The sequence below is a fragment of the Corticium candelabrum genome, chromosome 11, assembly GCF_963422355.1.
Source record: "Corticium candelabrum chromosome 11, ooCorCand1.1, whole genome shotgun sequence".
NCBI classification, from domain to species: Eukaryota; Metazoa; Porifera; class Homoscleromorpha; order Homosclerophorida; family Plakinidae; genus Corticium; species Corticium candelabrum.
Window position 1 is genome coordinate 4770965 of NC_085095.1, and position 21164 is coordinate 4792128.

At 39.0% G+C, this 21164-nt stretch overlaps 1 protein-coding gene across 1 annotated transcript; it reads left to right on the forward strand.

Moving 5' to 3' along the window:
- The first annotated feature begins 29 nt into the window (after positions 1-29).
- On the forward strand, positions 30-19790 carry LOC134186700 (mitogen-activated protein kinase kinase kinase 15-like). The gene is made up of 26 exons (XM_062654723.1): positions 30-206; positions 1039-1281; positions 1547-1642; positions 1700-1797; positions 1861-1909; positions 1960-2194; positions 2262-2421; positions 2487-2571; positions 2638-2706; positions 2776-2847; positions 3285-3329; positions 3794-3840; positions 3897-3992; positions 4046-4124; positions 4183-4319; positions 5932-6059; positions 10311-10414; positions 10480-10513; positions 10571-10675; positions 10732-10793; positions 18289-18354; positions 18415-18515; positions 18572-18643; positions 18973-19058; positions 19119-19158; positions 19688-19790. Exons 1-26 carry the CDS (start codon positions 144-146, stop codon positions 19731-19733), a joined length of 2418 nt encoding a protein of 805 aa, XP_062510707.1. The 5' UTR covers positions 30-143; the 3' UTR covers positions 19734-19790.
- Positions 19791-21164: the final 1374 nt, after the last annotated feature.

The window sequence follows — 21164 nt, forward strand, 5'->3', positions numbered from 1 at the left end:
GGATCCCCTTCGACAAGCTTGATTTCGGTGAAACGTCAGCCCTTGATCGTTTCTACTATGCAGATGTCGTGGTTGGTGACCTAAGCGAAAGTGCTCAGCGAGCACCGCTGTTCTATCAGCTGGGAGTGCGAGACAGCTTCGATATGCTACACAACATCGTAACATTTCTTGACAAGGATGAGGAAGAGACGTTGGCGTTGCTAAAGGTCAAGGTTGTAAAATCAGTGTGTGATGATGATGATTATCTATACACTTAGGTATAGTTGTACTGGACTAGAGTATTACCCTACTGCTCCTAATGTTTTTCGAGACTGAAAAATAATTTAGAATATTTTTACCAATCCAACTTTTCGAGGTCTTGATGAGTAATATTTGATTTAATACGACGAAATATGTTTTCTACTATAATTATAGTTGACTCTCCACAGAAGCTGTATCACACTGGAAGTGGTGGCATTTCGAGACCAAAATATTATTTTTTCTTGTTTGTTATCCTATTATTTTTCGAAGGCAAAATTTTTGAAAAGATTATTACTTGAAAAACATTAGTAGCAGTAGGGTACCTAGAACTTACTTGACATGGTGTCTTCAGTGGGTTTGGACAAGTGGTGATTATGGATTTACGTTCTTAATATGTTTTAGTATATATACTGATACACTCACAACTTGTGATTACTGTCAACTGAAATTAATTAGGTTAGAGGTTTAGGCAGTTGGTAATGTTGACTGGTCATTTCAATTTTGATTGACTGATTGATTGATTTCAAACAGAGTTATTATTAATGTAAGTAGCCGATTTTGAGAGGAAGTTGTCATTGTTTTAATGGAAAATTAATCTGAGTCACTTTATTAGCATCTGTAAGTTACATGGAATGATTCTCTGTGAGCCACATGATAATCTTTCATTTGGTAGCTCATTCATTTCGAAGGAATATTTAGTTGCCATACATACTTAGTAACTATTTGGTTGCCACATACTCATACTATGATCGCATTTATTGGGCTGGTTTGTAGATATATTCTGTTGTTGTTATGTAGCTGTCGTGCACTACCTACAAGTTTGTTCCTTATTATGTGTTGGAAGACGGCAGTGTTATTGCTACTGAAGTTCAACATGGAGGTGGAAAACAGAATGGGACACGAACAGGAGTGCCATTGGTTCGGAAGTTTCGAAGGATGTTGCAGGAAATGGATGTGGCAGCTCGTAAGCAGCACAAGGAGTATTTTCTAAGTGCTTTACGTAAAGCCAGGGAAAATTCGAAAGGAGAAGAACTTAAAGAGGTCGTGTGTGTGTGTGTGTGTGTGTGTGTGTGTGTGTGTGTGTGTGTGTGTGTGTGTGTGTGTGTACATGTGCATGCACACACACTTACATGTTTACTTGTATGCTTGCTTGCCTGTGTGTTTGTCTGTCTGTCTGTTTGTTGGTCTGTTGCTGTCTTTTGTCTCTGTTTGTCTGTCTCTCTTTCTCTCTGTTTGTCTGTCTCTCTGTCTATTGTCTGTCTGTTTTCTATGCTTTTTTGGTAGCTGTTCTCTTTTTTCTGAGCAGGAGTTGGGAAGAATCAAGAAGATGATGGATGAAGATCCACGTTTGTACTCAGGAGATATTATTGTACAGTTGCTACTGACATACAGGGACATGCAGGCAAGACACTCACCGGTACCCAAAAATACAGTGGCAAACACTGCTTCTCTTGAATAGGATTATGATGCTATGGTGAATCTAGTTGAGCAGTTACCTGTTGATGAGCAAACACAGAAGGCTGCTGTTCAACAGCATTATGCCTTTGCTTTGAATCGGTAGCTGTAAGAGTCACAAACTGCTGTTTTGTATTATACATTGTGTGTCAATGTCGTTTACAGACGGAAAAATGAAGGTGACAGGGAGAAAGCCTTGGCGATTCTAAAAGAAGTAGGACTGATGATTGACGTTATTAGTCACATCTGACTGTTGTGTTGTAGGTATTGAAAAAGAAAGAGAACCATGTACCTGATCTTCTCTGTCTTTGTGGACGCATTTACAAAGACATATTTGTTGAATCTGAGTATGGAGACCAAGAATCGTTAGAAAATGCTATTGTGTGGTATCGACAGGGGTTTGATGTCCAACCTAATGTGTATGCTGGTATCAATCTGGCAACTCTGCTTGTCATATCAGGCAAACAGTTCAACAAATCAACAGAACTACAAAGAATAGGTTTAGAAGTCATTTCTACGTGTATTTTGCTCACTTTTACATTTGCTATGTAACTGTTGACATGAAGGCATCACATTGAACAATCTCTTGGGAAAGAAGGGGAGCCTGGAGTCTTTACAAGACTACTGGGATGTGGCCACATTCTTTGAGATAAGTGTATTGGCTGAAGACTACAGCAAAGCGTGTGCCGCTGCTGAGTGTATGTTCAAGATGAAGCCACCAGTATGGTTAGAATTATCGAAGGTTTCAATCGGCACCTTTATGGGATAGAGGCTTTGACTATGTTCCATAGGTATCTCAAATCAACTCTTGGAAACATCAACTTGATCAACTCTTTGAGGAAGGATGAGACTGAGAATGTAAGCCAAGAGAAAACGGTACACAAACTTATGGTCTGGGTTTCTGGTATTAACGTCTTATGAGACAAGTGGTTTGCAATGTAGGGATTTGATTTCTGGATGGATTTTTTTGTTGAGGCTACAGTTGAAACAACAGCTGCAGTCAGATTTCCAGTACTATTCTCATTTTGGGGACACATGTTTACAGATGTGTACTGATGTTGTGTGTTTGTGTGACATCAGGTGCTTGTTCTTGAACCGAGCAAAATCTATGTCCCAAGTTATGTGGTTGTACACACAGACACCGATGAGAAGGTAAGTTAGTTGGTCTTGTGAGTCATAAGTTACTGGTTTTATGAAGTCATAAGGGTATGCCAGTTGTCTGTGACCTCAAACCAATGTAATTTTATGTAAAGTACTGCTTCTGTCAACAGAAGCCTGGATGGTTTACCTATTGGAATAATGTATGGTTGTCATAGTTTGGTCAAAATTGGACCACAGATTGATAATGTGGTCCCTCCTAAGGCATCTCTCTAACAAAAGCAATACACTGTAGTTTTAGGGGTGCTGTTGTGGCTTCTATTCTGGGTGGTGGGTTCTGCATGAGCAGTTATGTCTCTTTTTTGGCTAATTGGCTCTAACACGTTAAATCATTTATGCAATCTTTACTCAGCCGGTGAAGCCTATAGGTGATGGGTCTTACGCTTATGTGAAGACTTATATGTGTTACCGCTTGTTTTCCTGTTCTTTAGTCCATTGAGCTGTGTCACGTATGCTGGCCTCAGTCGTTGGAAAAGGTATGAATATGTTGGATATGTTAACAGTGTTTTTGTGTTTTTACATGGAAGCGTGAATATGTCTATAGCAACAATGCATGGACATTGTAATGGGATGTATGATGTGTGTGTTCAAAAGCAATTGGGGTTTACAAATGCAATTATTAAGGGATGTTAGGGTGTAACAGCTGATGGCTGTTATGATAAATCAACTTGACTCCTGGTCAGTGGATTGTTTCGAAACCTTAATGGTGCATTTCAAATTGTTCTATTGAATTGTATTGGCATATTTATGGCAGATGACTCTACGCAACCGAATCCTGAAGTGAGAGCCGTTTAATGTGGTCACGAGCTTTGCTATTGTGACATAAATGTGAACAATGAAATTGTCACTCATTGACTCTAAGCAGATTGTGGCTCTTAGAGTGGCATTGCTGGGCTGCATGTTCTTATTAAGTATCTAACGTCATTCTGTCTGTTTCTAGTTTCCCCACAACTGGAAATTTTCTGCTGACTCAATCAAAAGTGTTAGGTGAGTTGTACAACACATGGTGCAGCCTTTCATGACAAATGGCTGTTCTGTATTAGCCTGTACAAGAGGGAGGAGAGATGTTTGTTCCTCTATGTGCAAGAAAACTCTGATGACTTTCAGGTCTTCTTTCCATCTATAGCTCACAGACAAAGGTAGACAAGTTGTTGGTTGGGTTGTCTGCTTGTGCCTCTATGGTGATGATTAGGTTTCATGAATTGTCTATGCGTATTGTGGATCTGGAGGAGGTAGGACAAGACATTGATCAGGAGGAGGAGGGATTTCCTGTATGTGAGCTGTTTGCCAGGGTTGGATTGCATGTTTATCAGAGTTGTGTGAATATAGTATGAGTATGAATATGATGAGAAAACAAATGAAAGAGTTATTCTCGGTCGAGGAACATTTGGTGTCGTCTATGCAGGATTTCATTCAAGCACCAAACAGCGCCTGGCTATTAAGGAAGTTCCTGAGAAAGACAAAAGGTCTGTCAGCTGTCGCAGATGCACATATAGACACGAGCTTATCAGTAGTTGATATAAAACAGTGCAAACACACATGCGTATATGTCAAAGATGCAACAGGCATCGAATGGTTTTACTGAAGACTGGTTGTCGTTAAGAACACTGTTGTTTGGTTAAATGATTATAATGCATCAGTAATGCATCAGTAACGTGTCAGTCTTGATATGTTGGTGTTAGACTATTCAAGTTGTTTTGATTCTAAATTGAGTATGGTCTTTGTTCTGAAATTTTTTACGTGCTGAAACAGTGTGAGGTAATGCCACGTCTTGTATTTTGCCATCTGTGCTCTTGGGTGAGAGATTGTGAGACTGGTGTAAGGTTAAACGTGTATGAGATGAAGTAGTTAAACAAGTAGGATATCAAATTTGCTTTTTGCTAGTTGAAAGTTGTATTTTATGGACTGTTGTTCTGTTGTAGAGGTACAGTGTATATAGATAGATACACTTATACTTTGCAGACATGTGGACTCTATAGATATGAGCAGCAATTTATGTTTGGTAGCTGTGTCCATTAGTATCAAGATTTGGTTTAAAACTAATTTGGATTAAGACACAACACAGAAACCAAAAATAATTCAGCTGTGAGCCGTAAGAAACAGGCCTTTGTAAAGTCACTAGACTTGGCAAGTAGTTACTCAAAACGAATAAGGGTGAACTGGCTTCCGGTCTATGCTTATGGCTGGCTATGTTTATGACTGGTTATGTGGCTGGCTGGCTGGCTGGCTATGTCTTGTCACGCTTCAGGAATGTGCCACACCCCATGCCCAATCACATATCAGTATTTCATTTATGTCATACGTGGCAGACAGAGTCAATGGACAAACCACCAATCAGATCCACAAAACATTCATGAAAGAGGTTCTTACCAGAACAGTGTAGTTCATGTCTTGTTGGAATAAACAACATAACTTATCTGTTAGCAGCTGCTGATACAAAATCAATCGCTTTTTTGCTTACAACATTTATACAGGAACCTAACATTGCATAACCAGGAGTGATAGTTATGCCACGTATGTGATAACTTTTATTACTGTACTTGCACGTCTACGATTACAGACTACTTGCTGACTTTGCAGTTATGTGAAACAACAGTTGCTTTGTAGGATTTTAGATAGATTTTACAAGCAGCACACTTAAATAAAATATCCATAATTTGTCAGGTCAATTCTATCATGGTTTCAGAAGGCTCATAGCTGTGGAAGTGACAGTGTAAACACAGCTTCCATTACTAGTCAAATGTAAATCAAGATAATTGACAACTTTGCTAAAGTGCAATATGATGGTATTAGTTTGTAGCTGAATTATATGTTTATGTCTGACAATGTCAATTTTTGTTTCTGGTCTGCATTTGGGTTGCAGTAATCTCAAACAGGAATATTGTTTCCAGACATACCATGAGTTCATATGGATGCAATCTTGACATGAATTTACAGGAGCAATTTCATTGCTTGTAGTCACATGAACAATGCCTGTATCAGTGATATGCATATCAGTAATATGTAAATCTATGAAGTGTGTATGACTATAAAGATAGGAGTAGCAGACATAGCATTACTGTTGTCCTTTTGTCATAGTGATGTGCAGCCTCTCCATGAAGAGATACGACTTCATCAGCAGCTTCACAATAATAACATTGTTCGCTACCTTGGGTCTCGAAGTGAGGATGGTTTCTTCAAGATTTTTATGGAGCGAGTGCCTGGAGGTGAGTATTAACTTATCAGTTATAACAGTGTTATGGGTGATCTCATAACTATTGTGAAGACAAATCACAAGCTTTAGTCTATTCTTTTTGGAATGTGGGTGTTGACACAGTGGAACCTGTGAATTGTGACTACCCAAGGGACTGTTCTTAACTGCCCCTAATTCTCAGGTGGTCCCATTGTTAGACAGACTGGCATGTGTATATGTAGACCAATCAATGTTCTTATGTGTAACGTAATGACAATCCAAATATGTATTGTACTAATAAAGCAGATCAATATACGTACTTACACGTGTAGCCAAACACATAAAAGCAAACACTATCCTACACCAGAAGTAGTTAAACTGTATGTACAGTAGATGTCAGGATGAATGTGACAATCACACAAATGGTAGACTGCTTCAATGTGCTCTGATTCTTGACAATGGCCTTCTCGTGTTGTGACGTCTGGATTTCAAAGGTCAAAACACATCATAGGGACATAGATTTGTGTCTGCTATTTGTGATTCACAGTTGCCCACTTTTTCCTGGCTCTATTGAGTTTCAAGGGACTACCACCAACTATCCGCATTTCTTAGGTGCTCGCATTTCTTAGGTGCTCGCATTTGTTGTGTGGTCACAAAGACATGTTCCACTGTATATTTGTTTGATGAAACAAAGGAGACAGCTTGACATAAGATGTGAGTAAAAGCAATGAATGTTGAGTCAAGATCAATTCTTGAGGAAGCCATGTAGCTAACTCGAGGTTCTTTATGTGATAGTTAAGTATTCCCAGAGTGAAGGATAGCTGGTGTTTTACCTAAAATTTCCTTAGTATTGTGAATGTTGTTCTATTATTTTCTTTTTCCCTGAATTCGCAAGGTACATACAGGTATTTATGAGCTTGTTTGTCGGTTATAATGAGGTGCTATGTTTGTCTCTGTGTCTTAGTGACTGTATTAATTAAACTAATTTAGTGATATGATGTTTAGAAAGTAGTATCTGCTGGTAAGTTTTATGTCCATTCGTTGTACTGAGATTTGCTTGTTTTCTAATTTGGGCACATTTTTGACTTTCATCAGCTCAACAGGCCTTTTTACCAACTGACTTTGGTTGAGCATTTGGTGGAGATGGTGGAGGTTGAATGGAGACACACATTGTATGTCAAAATTTTGTTTCTTTTTCTACCATCTTATCAGGATGAGTAATCTGGGTAGAACTCACAGAGGACTGGTTAAAAGTTCTTAATTCTTTATGATGGAGAATCTGACACACTGCACATGCTTACTTCTACTGTGATGTTTATTGTTACTTCTACCAGCGTGTTACTTTCACTTTACCATAGTATCTCCACTGGCTCTCCCTGCTGAGCTAGTTGGTGTTAAGGAAATGCACACTTACCAAGAGTGCAAGAGAGTCTGAAGAGTTAGCTATTTGTTTAATATTTGTGGACACTAATATGTGTCACAAATAGGCTTAAGAAATTTTCTGATTTTGGCTTAGAAAAGGTCGTGGTCATGAAGTTATTATTATCGTTTTGCTGTTGATGAATTTAATTAAAACAGCATTTATCATTATGAATTGCCATTTATTCTTTTGGCAGTCAAGACTGATTTACTGAGTAGCAAACTGATGAAATTTAACAGTAACAGTGAGCAACTATAATATTTTGCATCAATTATCCGGATTGGTGTTCAATAATTTGATTCAGGCAATCAATTATCTGAGGATCTGGCATGGAAGTACCGTATTTATAGTAATAATTTAGTCTGACACGTAAGTCAAAACAGTGCACATTGCTTTCATGACATCTTTCTATGATGCTCACTAAGTTTCAGCTGATCAATAAATGATTGATTCAACTGACATAGGAAGACGATAAGTAATGAAAGTTGAGCTTTTTGATTTGTTCAACACCCTCTAGCAATTTATTGACAAATGGAAGTATTGTATGGTCTCGAGCAGGACGCGGCTTACAGAGTATGTAGATTACACCTCACGAAATTGAGGGACAGAGCAGAACGTCGAAAGCTTCATGGGTAGATATGTGATGCTAGTTCGCTTGCAACAGCTCAAACCAGCGTGGAAGTGTGGGCCACAAAGTCAATGCAAAGCAGACGTGTTATCTATTTCCAAAGCAACATAACACACACGCTAACGACACATATGCTAACTTCAAGATTAATTACAAATTATTGCATAGAGACAACTGATGAGTGATGATATTTCAACAGCTGCCCAACTGCAGACCATGTAAGTTATTTAGTTTTTCATGCACAACCATAAGCAGTGGATAACTGAATGCCTGAGTCAGATAATTGAATGCCCAATTCAGATAATTGATTGCCTGAATAAGATAATTGAACACTGGGTTCAGGTAATTGAACACAAATATTATAGTAGGTCTTTCTGCACATAGGTTGATTAATGCTATGCTGACAGCAATGTTACAAGTGATAGCTGGCAGGCTAATATGTATGGGACTGACATTACTACCTTTACACTGCATAGAATTTATGGCACTTGTTGTCTTTTACAGCCACTTAAACTACACTAACTGAGTCATTAATGTTTGTTAGGCCACACTGAGAAATATTTTTGTTTTGGGTAACATAGAGTAAAAAACCGAGTTTGGTCGGAACTTTTTCTATTTTCCACATTTTTTAAATTTAAAAATACATACATACATTAAATGCATTACATGGGGTCGTCGATCATCCACAACGTGCGAACAATGGACCGCGAGATGAACTGTACGTGGTATGTACATGGACTGTAAGTACTTACCCTCATTGTCACAGACACAAACCGGGAATTCGAGGACAGTAGTCCGTATCAATAATGGCAACTAGACGATCCATGCTGGTGTAGGTGGTTGGGGAGACACTACTCCGATGCCTTCTGCATCAGTAGGTTTATGACATTGTTTACATGTACATTCAGCTGTAATTAACTTGCTGACAAGTTTGCATTGTAGCAGCCTCTAAGGTAAAAACACATGATGTCTACCAAACTCTCAATGCAATCCACCATCATCATCTGGCACTGCATTATAGCGAATTCTTGGATTTGATGCTGTCTGCACAGACATCAGACCCAGTGCGTGCGCTTGCATTGTTGTATCATGCAAAGAATGTCTTTCAGCAGAGATGATTCTTTGACCTGCAGTATCCTAGAATTAACGATGGAAAGACTGTTATCCAGAACTGTGACAGAAACCGCTATGCAGGCATGGCAGTTACATGTTGTGTATACTGTGCAATACTAACCTTGTATCTGTGCGCACTGTGCACGACAGGAATAAGTGATAGATGCACATGCTTGCAACATGTTTGAAGACACGTAAAAACCTCTAAGAGACGGTTGGTCGGGTTACCTGAAACGAAGAACTTTTTCGGTGTGGCCTTATGTGACAATTATGTGTATGCAATGATATTTAGGTGATGTTGGAAACAAACTAATTGCCAGCTTAATACAAGTGCCATAGTTGCTCATCTGATCATGGCTATGTCATTATCTTCTGTTTTACTAAGTCAGAAAACGTCTACCAGCTTCCTCGTGTCTGGTAATATTTTTGTGTTTTAAACATGCTGTTTTAGTTGTGCTAATTTTGAAACTGACCAAAGTTATGCGATGATCATGTAAGTGTGGGAGATAACAGTGAGCCAAAGGGCAGATACCATCTGGATTCGCCACTGGTAGAGTTACAGTAGAATGGGTGGTTTTGTTTTTAATAAGGGGTGTGTCTAACTGTAGTCCAAACAACATAACCCGCTTACCGCTTTGGTGTCTTGTACATTTTAGTAACTTTGACATATGATTCTCTCATTGCGTTCTTACTGAAAGCCTGATGTAGTTGTATTCTCTTTTGATTTGACAATTATTTGTTGATAGTGCTTAGATTGATTTACATAACTTGTGGATTTCTACAGCTTCAGGCTTTTGCAACTGATAGATTTGTTATTGCATCAATTCTTGGGCAAAGTGCTTAATTTATGGGCTCGTCCACATACACAGACATGATGAAAATTATTGTGTTTTACTCCTAGTTGATAAGATTATGTAAGTTCATTTAGGATGGTTGATTTGGTGTTTTTGTATATTATTGATGAAGTTATTGAGTTTTATAAGCCCGTCTTTCTTGTGGCCTTAGTTTTGTTTTCAGTGCTATCCAGGCTCTTCCTCTTTCTCATTACATGTAATGTACTTAAGAATGACGAACTAGAAGGAGGGACTGTCTACAAAACATGAGATTATGTTGAATACTCATAGGGAGCTTGGCATCTTTACTGAAGAAACACTGGGGTCCTTTGAAGAACGATGAGAAGATAATTCGACATTACACACGGCAGATTGTAGCAGGATTGAATTATTTGGTAAGTCAATAATAATAAACTAAAATAGAAGAGACAAATTATATAATTGCTTTTTGTGCAAATAGCATAACCAAAAAATAGTTCACAGAGATATTAAAGGTGAATGATCAGAATCTTGTATTTGAATTAGCATAGCATGTTTTGTTGTGTCTGTAGGTGACAATGTATTGGTGAATACATACAGTGGTGTTGTCAAGATATCTGACTTTGGTACATCAAAACGACTGTCTGGCATCAATCCTAGCAGTGCATCATTTACTGGTGAAATTAAAAAATGCATTGTGTCTGCAGGGTTGCTTTAGTGCTATCACATTTAGGGACAATGCAGTTTATGGCTCCAGAAGTAATTGATGCTGGCCAGAGAGGATATGGAATGAAGGTCTGTACAGTTGCATGATAGTCACCATGCTAAGTATCATGGCTTGATAAATTTTGATCCTTACCCTTTTTTTCATGTGAGATACCTGCATTGGGAACAAAGTAACCAGTTGAACAGTGGATGACTAGGTCAAAATGCCCTCCTGATAATTAGTCATACACTGTGACAGGAACAGACATTTATAAGCTTGAAAATTAGTATTTTTGCTTGCACGAGGCAAGACAGTACATTAGTGAGTCATACATAATGTTGAGGAATATTGTGTTGTGTTGTTGTAGTCTGTTCAGTGACTTTTATTTGTGCTGTTGATCAGTTTCATCAGGGTTCGAAAAATGTGTTTGAATCTGGTTGCCAGTTTGGCTACCTAGAGGAACGGTTGGTCGCCAAACTTTCACTAGTTTCTAAGTCAGAGATTCCAGAAGTAAACAAGTCATTAATATCACTGTTGAGACCCTTTGCCAGATTATCATGTTTGACATTAAATTAAGACCTAACTAGGAATTTGCAGTAACGTTGGATAAACATTGGCTAGTAAACACCTCAATCTACAGTGTGGTACTTGGAGTTCTTTTTATGTAATAGTATGAGTATTCATATTTTATAGAAACTTTCCACTAATTGTATAGCTACAACCAAACAAAATGTGTTTGTGTGGTTTTGTAATGTTAATAACGTGATTATGTGGTTTGTCATCACATCCACATCCTGGCTATCCATCAATAAGACATGAGCATTCTTTGAGCGTTTTTTAATTAAATTCTCTATATGACTCAGTGCCACTACTGATTTGCTGAGAACAGGAGATCCGGTAACTCTCAGGGAAACCCTACACCCCACGTGGTTTCCTATGGCTAGCTGTGTTAGTCTCTGAAACGCCGTGGCTTCATTCAACACCTAGATTTCACATGTAGAAACTTTTGTTTGAACAGCCTTTCTTAGTAGCACTAGGAGACATATGAGCTTCTGGACGTACACCTTGGTCTAGTTCTTTTGATAGAAAGACACTTAGGCAGCTTGCTGGGGAAAATCTGTTTGTTTTGCCACTTTCTACGCCCACCGTTTGCAAACGTCTGCATAATAGTGTTTATTTGTCTCAATTCAAGATGGTCAGGTTCTTTGACAGCATAGAAAAGGATCTAGATAGGCAGTTGCCGTCACCTTCAACTACGATTGGCTGCGAATTTCATGTTTCATTTGGGAGAAGCTGCTGCTCAACGGCGTCTCGTCGATGATAGAGCTGTTGACTTGGATTTGTTGGTGTAGCCTATGAAGGATAGGAGTGACCACAATTGTTTGAAAAATTATACGCACCTGTGGGTCTTTAGTTGGATTTGTCTGGAGCTGATGGCACAGACCAATCAGATCGGTACAGGCACTAGAGTCCGTAAAAATGATGGTATACCAGAGAATAGCAATGACTCGCAATACATTGCTAGGTGATACGTTGTTACACGATATGTATGAAGGTGTTAAGTAGGTGGCGTACGTTGCAGGGTGCCACTAAATGGTAGAAGTAGAAAGCGGAACGCAAAATATCTGCTGAGCAGGTGGTTCGCATCCAAGAGCCGCTGCCACGAAAGACTAGAAACTACCAATATTTTCTAGTCGCCAAATTAGCGACCACACTGTTTGTTTAGTCGCCAGCCATCTAGAAGTGGTCGCCATATGGCGACTTGGCGACCAGATTTTTTCGAACCCTGTTCATTATTGTTTTGTGTATTATGATTAGGTGCTTTTAATGAATTTAGTGTATTGGATCGACTTGCATGTGGTTAAAGGTGCAGGGTCATGGTCGGACATGTGCACTTGAGTTGATTTCAAGTGAGTTAGCTTTTGCTTTGTAGCTATTGTACGTAACAAGTGTACTGGCAAATCAGTGTTGATCGCCAGTAAACCCTTCAAATGCTGCTTGTATGTTGCACGTGCACAAAGATCAATAGACGAACTACTGCGAAACCAGCTATTTAGATGTTGATTGACAGACACGGCAGCAGTGTGAGCTTTAAACAATACCAATTTTTGGTGCTCACTGTGAACTGAGTGCGCTTGGTTACTCTGAGAGAAAACATGACTATGGCAGGTGCAACATATGGGAATGTGACGTGTGCTTCTGCTCAAGTACAGAGTGTAAGGAACTCCGATCTGGCTCGAAGTGCGAGGGTGCTTGTTGAATTTCATTGAAACTGCAGTGTAGCAGCGTCAGTTTGACGTTTTAGAAGAAAAATTCCGAGAACTGTATCTAAAGAGTCTAGAATTTAGCTACCAGAGTTCCGGTCTAACGCAACCTGATACTGCCAACGTCTTGATCGTTCCAATTCAGGCTATAGAGAGGCTTCAGTCAGTGTTGCCTTCAGTGCAAATTAGAGCGTCTAAGTCCTCGCGGTTACTGAGTGTTTGAAAAAGTGCACCTTTTCAAAGGGATGCAGTACACATGTCTGACTGTGACCGTGCACTTTTTAAGGTGTCAGAAAGTAGGTTTGGTTACTTTGTGCAAATTGTCGTAAAACCCAAGACATGCATGTGCTAGGGTTACAGTAATACTGCTGTTGACGGCCGGCTGGACCAAACGACCATAGACAATTGGAATGCAGTGCATGCGCTCATTGTTATTAGTGTGCCAGTCGATGTAATCATATTCCCGTGTTAATTATCCATGTGCCAGTCAATGTGTCCAGCCTCATTCTCAGGCTCTCCATTGGTACTGACTAATTAGATTCAAGGTGGATGAACACTTTGTGACCTAAAATTTTTTAGCCAGCAGCCGAGTGTTTAGCCATTTAGTGCTTCTTTATTTTTTGACAGGTTTTGTCTACTATACCTTCATGTAGTTCTCTATATTCTAAGTCACTTTGAATGGCGGTTAGTTTTTTATTTACAGACATTGACATGAATCTTGCCCCTGACTGGATATATAGTTTTATACACTTGGATGAAACACTGCAAGTGCTGCAGACATCTGTGTATGTAGGTATTGTAGCATGAATACAGACTTGTAGACACATTGTTGATTTCTAAACTCTTGTTTGCATAGGATATAGGTATATTTTTGACTTGAGGTGCGCAGTGTGTCATTAGATGGACTGATAACTGGACAATTGGAATGTAGGGCATGCGCTTGTTGCACTGTACACCTGGCGGTCTAGTCTTGCAGTGTCGTTGTTTGCATGTGAAGTGGCTGTTCTGTGTTGTTGCTGACCAAAATCAGTTGTAGTAGCCAAGGGTTTAGCCCTTTAGTGCTTTTTCATTTTTGAGCAGTTCTATGTTAGCATGAACAAATAGACAAACGGTTAAGCTCTTCTAGGGCAGAAAATAGCATTTCTTATCTGAGGACAGGGCTATTGTGCACTTGGTGTAATCTGGGCCTAACTATCTCTTAAAGTTGAGTCACCATACCGTATTCGCCTGTAATAATGCCCTGGGTGTATAGAAAAGAAACACTTTCCCGGATGTATATTAGGGCATGGGCGTTATTTTGGTCGTAGGTGTATATTTGGTCACAAAAATGCTGTCATTTGGCTAGTCATCATGTAGACACTCGAAGACAGAAATACCACAAATGCCCGCAATTATCCATTTGCAAGATCAAAGGTGTACTGGTATCTGTACACCATCAGCATTACACGCAGAAACTAACCATGCAAACTAGAGTCGACGCCTTGAAGAAGCTCGTCAAAAGCATCAGTATCAGTAATTGCACTGAAGAAATAAGTCTAGCGGTAAGCACTTTCACTCAACACTGACACCATGCAGGTCATCAAATGCACACTGACGGATACGGATGTTCTGCGGACACCATGTTGTTTATTCTGCGCATGCTTATCTGGGCATATACTTGGGCATGGGCATTTTTGGGCTGAAAGTTCTGACCTGCTGTACCTGGGCTTATATATGGGCATGGGCGTTACTTCGGTATGGGTGTTATTACGGGCAAATACGGTATATGCTGGAGTGTGCAAATCATGGAACATTACTGCCTTGATAATCAGTGCAGCCTAAACAAGTGTTGGAGTTATTTGGGAGTGAAATGAAAGAACTGGAAATCAATATCCAAATATAAGATCCAGTTGAAGCTGCTATGTAGTAGTGTATTAGACACGATATCAAGTTGAGTGTAGAGCAACTATATAGTATAGGGCTGAGGAGACAACATCATGCTTACTACAGTATTTCCCGCACAATTATCCGGTTGGGGCAACCAGTTATCTGACTCGGTCAACCAATTATCCGCTTCAGGCAACCAAGTATCCGGTTGGATCAACCAATTATCTGACTTAGCCAATCAATTAGTTGATTGGGGCAACCAATTATCCAATCTCGCTCTGGCAACCTGTACACTTCGCGAATGAAACTCTCACCTTGCCTCGCTGGTTAGTTGTTCAGTGCTCTGGGTCACAGTCAAAACTCTCTCTGATGCAGATTGATAGCATCGTGGGAATGCTAGGACAATTAAGCTACTACACATGTGACTGTGACCATCCAGCTGCAGTGCGGCGCAACTGAACAGCTCTGCCGTCTTTTTTTTCGCATCAATCTCATTGACTTGAGAGGAAAGACCACTGCACCACCGACACTCTCAGCTTCGCGCCCTCATTCGATTCTGAGTGAAACAAATTCACAATTGCCTAGCGATTGACCTGGAGAATATATATGTACTTTATCAATGTGTGTTTGACTAGTGTGGTTGTTAATTCTGCTGAGTTCTACAGTACATATCCTCTCTAATTTTGCTTGCATGTGCAGCTTTACAGTGAGTACATGTTAGCTAGAAAGCGCGTTGAGACATAAATCACCTGTTAATTAAGTCCTTTAGTGCGTCAGGACACAAATCTAGCAGAAGTTGCCGTCTTGCTGTGACAAGAGTCTGATCGTCACTGCAACAACTGTAACTGCGCCACTTCTCTGTGTGGTAATCCGCGTGGTCGATAATTAATTACCAGAGAATTACTGATGGTTTTTCCTCCGCGATTAATTTAATAGCGAAAACAAGGATTACCCTGTTTACTGGTGCAGCAGTAACGGGACAACATCCGTCAGTACGTGCTATTATTCCTCTAAACAGCACTTCTATAACTACAATGCTCATAATTAAAACCACGAGTTGGATAATTGGTTGCCCCAATCGGATAATTGATTGGCTGAGTCGGATAATTGGTTGCCCAAATGGGATAATTGGTTGACTGAAGCGGATAATTGATTGACAGTGTGGGATAACTGGTTGCCCCAACCGGATAAATGCTGGGAAATGCTGTAGTAGTAGTTCAGTTATCTATACTGTAATTTTAATGATGTTTTAGGGAAATGACTCCTTGCTATCTAGAGACTAAAAGTTTTGTAATCTTGCAGAGTAAAACATTACTTGGTCTTGGCAAGAAACCCTTACCTCTTGTAGACAGTATAAGATACATTTAGTAAATGTGAGATGCATGAATGCTGCAGTTAATTAGTATAGCAAGTTTTGCTGCTTGGCTACTTGGCTACTTATGGGTTTTCGACCGCAGTGTTTTGCTTTTAGTTTGTTTGCTGGAAGCTGTCATCTGCTAGTGGTCTGGTTGTCTAGATAGTAGCTGTTCTTTTTTGGACAGAGATAATAGGGAGACCTATCATGTTATCAGTTTTACTTGAAATCCATTCTTCTTGACTGATAGGGTAAACTACTTGAGAGTTGTCTGTGGGGCTTGTGTGTGTGACTATGGTCACTTTCAATAGGGGCTAATGAACTATGGCAGCATGGAGCATATTTGGAGTAAGACTGCCTTGACAATAGCATGTTAACAATGCAGCTAATAGTTTTTCTAGTTTCTCTAATTATATGATTTTTATTTTTAGCCACTTACTACTCTAGCATGGATACAGTTTGTTAACTAAACTTGATCTCACCTGATCTTTGCAATCACGATTTTTTAATGTCTTGTCTAGGTGTTATGTTATGTCCTATAGTAATAAAACTGTTAAGAAATAACTCTTAAGTCAATATTGAGTTAGACTCTAGGTGTTATCTTATGTGCTATGGTAATAAAACTGTTAAGAAATAACTGCTTAAGTCAAGTCAATATTGAGTTTGACTAAATAGGGTAAGGGCAGACATGAGAAACGTACGTTAGATATACTGGTAGTAAGGTATTGTGGTTGGGTTTGAACCAGGCCTGGGTTTGAACAGAATGGTGGAGAGTGTGGGACTGAGTTTAATGATGCAATGTGAACCATGTTAGGCTATAAACGGTATCTTCACTGTCTGTTGACTCTGCAGTTAAGAAGGTATGGTATGGTTTTTTGTATCAACAGAAGAAACAAAAAGAAGCAACACAATTACAAAATGTTATTGCAGATGAATACTTTGCCATCCAATAATTCTATGTATTTCTGTCATTTTTGCTTTGTCTATTTTCTCTTTGCTCTTACTTATTTAGAGAATAGTATTAAATGCATTAGGGTATTGAGCTATTGTACAAAGTTCTGAGTATGTTGTGGTGTTGGATTATGTATGTACACTTTTGCTCTTGACAGTTTTTGGTGCAGAATACATTTTAGTGTCACATTAGCTATCATTCTACGCATTTGATGCTGTAAACTTGTCGAAACCGTGTGTATAGGCATATACGTGTGTGTGTGTGTGTGTGTGTGTGTGTGTGTGTGTGCGTGCGTGCGCACGTGCATGTATGTGAGTGCGTGCGTGTGTGCATGCGTGTGTGTGTGTGTGTGTGTGTGTTTGTTTGTGTGTGTTTGTGTACAGTCAATGCATCGTTCAGCCAAAGAGATATCAGATAGTAGTTTGATGTCTTTCAGCGAAATCAATTATTTGGCACATCTCAGTTGATTTGGCTGAATATTACCACAACTATGGTAACTTTTGGCTACATCATGTTTGTGTTAGAATTGACAAGAACTAATTTACAGTGTGATAGTGGAATAAGGTGGTAAACAGTAGAAGCTTTTTATGTTACATACATAACTATTTTCATGGACATTGTGAGTATAGATTTTGTGCACTTTTCGGCTAAACCTTTATTTATTTTTGGGAGAGGAGGCAGTTTAGCCTCTTTGTGTTGAAAGAACCAAAACTTGTCAGTTTCACAACTAACATGGTTGCTGGGATTACAAGCTGCAGACGCTGCATCTCTATCGGTGCCTTGACTGCAATTTAGGCAAGTAACTAAGAAGTGAAATTATATTATCAAGGTATACAAACTTGGATGAAAGGTACCATTATAAGGATGTACCTCTCGGCCAACTTTGAGGGATGATACCTAACTTCAGCAGGCATGGCCTTTTTTAGAGACTGGTACCTTGTGGCCAAATCCATCAACATTTGGTTGGTACCAAACAGCCAAAGTTATGGTGCCTCTCTGTCAAATTGACTTTTAAAAACCAGAATTTGATTGACATCATGTGGGTGAAAGGTGCACAGACTGTGTACACGTGTGCAATGCATGCCTTGTATACTTGTCTTGTTATAGTATTTATAAATTTGTTTGAGTAATTATTTACTTTGCTTTAGGCTGACATTTGGTCTCTTGGCTGCACTGTGATAGAAATGGCGACTGGTCTGCCACCATTCTTTGAAGTACTTATGACCAGTGCTATGTACATGCCATGATTTGCTCTATTGCATTTTTATTTTAAGCTGGGTAGCCCTCATGCTGCTGTCTTCAAAGTTGGGTTTCACAAAATCCATCCCGATATTCCAGAGGAGATGTCAGAGGATGCCAAGAGTTTTCTCAAAAGGTTGCACTGACTATGATCATGAGTATTATTTTATTGCAGCACGGTTATTGTAATAGATGCTTTGATCCTAATCCTGGAACAAGAGCATCAGCAGTTGAGCTTCTTCAACATCCATTCTTAGCTGTAAAGTAAGCAAACAAGTGGCATTGTTTTGCTGCAGATCATCTGATGTGTTACCTTAGTGACTAGCAAGTTAGTGTACAATGTATTAGAGTACACTGTATATCATAAACAACAAATTGTATACTATCATTCTCTGATATCAGTATATCCACTGTTGTTGATATAATACTTTGTGCTGAGTAAAAAGACTCCTATCATATTTGAGATTTAGTGAAACGTAACATCTATGATGGCCATTTTATTCTTCTAATTATTAAATTCTTAATTTTTAATAAATTTGTTTATTTTAAGCATGTTTATGCTTTTCTGGGTTTCTTGAAATTTTTATGTTTAGAAGGACCAAGTCTGGCGATTCTAAAAAACGGCCTAACTCTGTTGCAACAACACTTCCCGAGGATCGGTATCAACGTAGTTACTCCAGTAAGCTACAAAGACATTGTTCTTGTCGTCTTGTTTGTATAATTCATACTTCTGTTTTAGCACCTGTTCTACAAGATGCAAACACAGCATCTTCAGTTGAGTACGTTTTGAACATTTTGCTCGATTGAGTAATGAATTAAGTTGCAAGTATGTGAATTTAAAATGCATACAATGTTATGTGTATAAAGCACGGATCACTTTGATTTATGGATTTTATAAAGAAACTGGATTGGAAGCGTGGTGGAAGTGTTGGAAGTTGTGTAACTGCATGTCTAATCGATTTTGCATTTTGGTTTGGAAGGACAGGTGTGTGGGACATGTGCACTGTTATGCAATGAATGAAACAGCTTTGCAGAGTATTAATACATTGTGAAGTTCAATATTTGAAGACACATGAGAGGAATCTCTAACATAGCAGGCTGTTCAAGTTTACTTCAATACAGTCTGTGATGCCGGTTTTATAATAATGTTAACTGATTTAATTGTAGTGAACAACAACGATAGGTAGAGCAAAACTTGTGATCAAACTACTCAAACCAGTTATGACAATTTTATGACTGAGATAGGTTGAACCTTACCTTACTATGTCACGATTTCAGCTGTATGTGCATTTTGTTTTGTTGATGTAGTAACAGAACTGCTTCTAAATATGTTGAAGTTTTGCTGTGGAAATGATAATTGAGTTGATGGTCAATGTCAAACTTTACTAGCTAGTTGAGACTTGTGTTGGATTAATTGCCATCTATATTAATGAATCAAATATGAGTATGTACATTTCATACTTTACTGTACTTTAAATGTGTATGGTTTGCGTATGTAAAGTATAGAGTCTCGAGCTCATTGCATAAGTGTGAGAATAGATATTAATGTATTCTGTGAGTACACCTTACTGTTGTCATGTTGCAGTGAGCATAGCTAATATCTCTGTGATTTCTTGATGTATAACGGAGTCATGAATGCGGCACACACACACACACACACACACACACACACACACACACACACACACTGCTACCACTACTACCATGACTATACCACACTATACTGCCTGCCATTGTGACAATCTTTTACGCACTTGTAAGCGCTATTTGAACTTGAGCTTTGCTTTTTTGTTGGCAGGCCACGGTCAAGAGGCATGAGCATGACTGTAAGTTCCAGGTAGACTCTTAGCTGTGACTACATTTCATTGTGTACATACGTAATTTTGTTGTGTATGTAGTTGCACTCACGGTTTGTTGTCACCAATGTCAGCTGACCTCCAGTCACCAACAACATCAACCACTTCATCAGGATACACATCTGATAGCAGTGGGACATTTAATCAAGTAAAGAGTCACAAAAAAAGACGAGATGAAATTGTGCGATTATTGATAGACAATCGAGATGAAGTGAGTTGATGTGTTGGAGAGGGTAGCGTTCATAAAATCAATAGGACTTTTTAGGTGTGCTCCTGTTGGGAAAGACGAATTGCAGAGAACTCACCACGTGGTTGCTGTCCTGTTTCCAGGGTAATTGTCTGTTCAGAGACTTAGGCAACATGTATTCTTGTTGCATAGCCTACTTTCTTCATGTTACAATATTGTTGAACAGACACCAGCTCATTGCTTGTACAGAGCTTAAGTTTTGATGCATGTAGGTCAGGGGATGGTTTATGAGACATTCTATAGCAGACAACAAACAGACATATTATTCTAAGCAGACAGACTGATTGCTGTACATGTATGTGTTTTAAACTCCTACAATAACAACAATGTCTTCTAAATTGAAAATGCATATGCTAACTAGTGCAGCATTGTTCTGCACGTCTTTTTTTTATCTGCACTAGCTACATAATACAAGGGGATACTTAAAGGAGCAGTCCCACGGAAAAACAAGTTATGCTTTAAAAGTAGTTTTTAATGAGACAATTTGAATGGCATTAGTTTCACATCTGTATTTGCCTCCGTTAGTGAGCTAGAAGTCATTGCTTTCTGCAATAAATGACATCACTGATTTCAAAAGTCAACGAAAGGTGTGTTTTTTTCTCCTAACTAATGAGAAGCGTTCAGTAGTAAGTGTGGAAAGTGTACCAGACATCTGTTTGTGTTCTTGACCAGCGTCGTCGCT

Coding starts and splice junctions, on each gene's coding strand:
- LOC134186700 (XM_062654723.1), top strand. CDS start 144: ATGCTACACAACATCGTAACATTTCTTGACAAGGATGAGGAAGAGACG. Junction 2,422..2,486: donor AAGATGAAGCCACCAGTATG/GTTAGAATTATC, acceptor TATGTTCCATAG/GTATCTCAAATCAACTCTTG. Junction 10,794..18,288: donor AGAGAGGATATGGAATGAAG/GTCTGTACAGTT, acceptor ACTTTGCTTTAG/GCTGACATTTGGTCTCTTGG.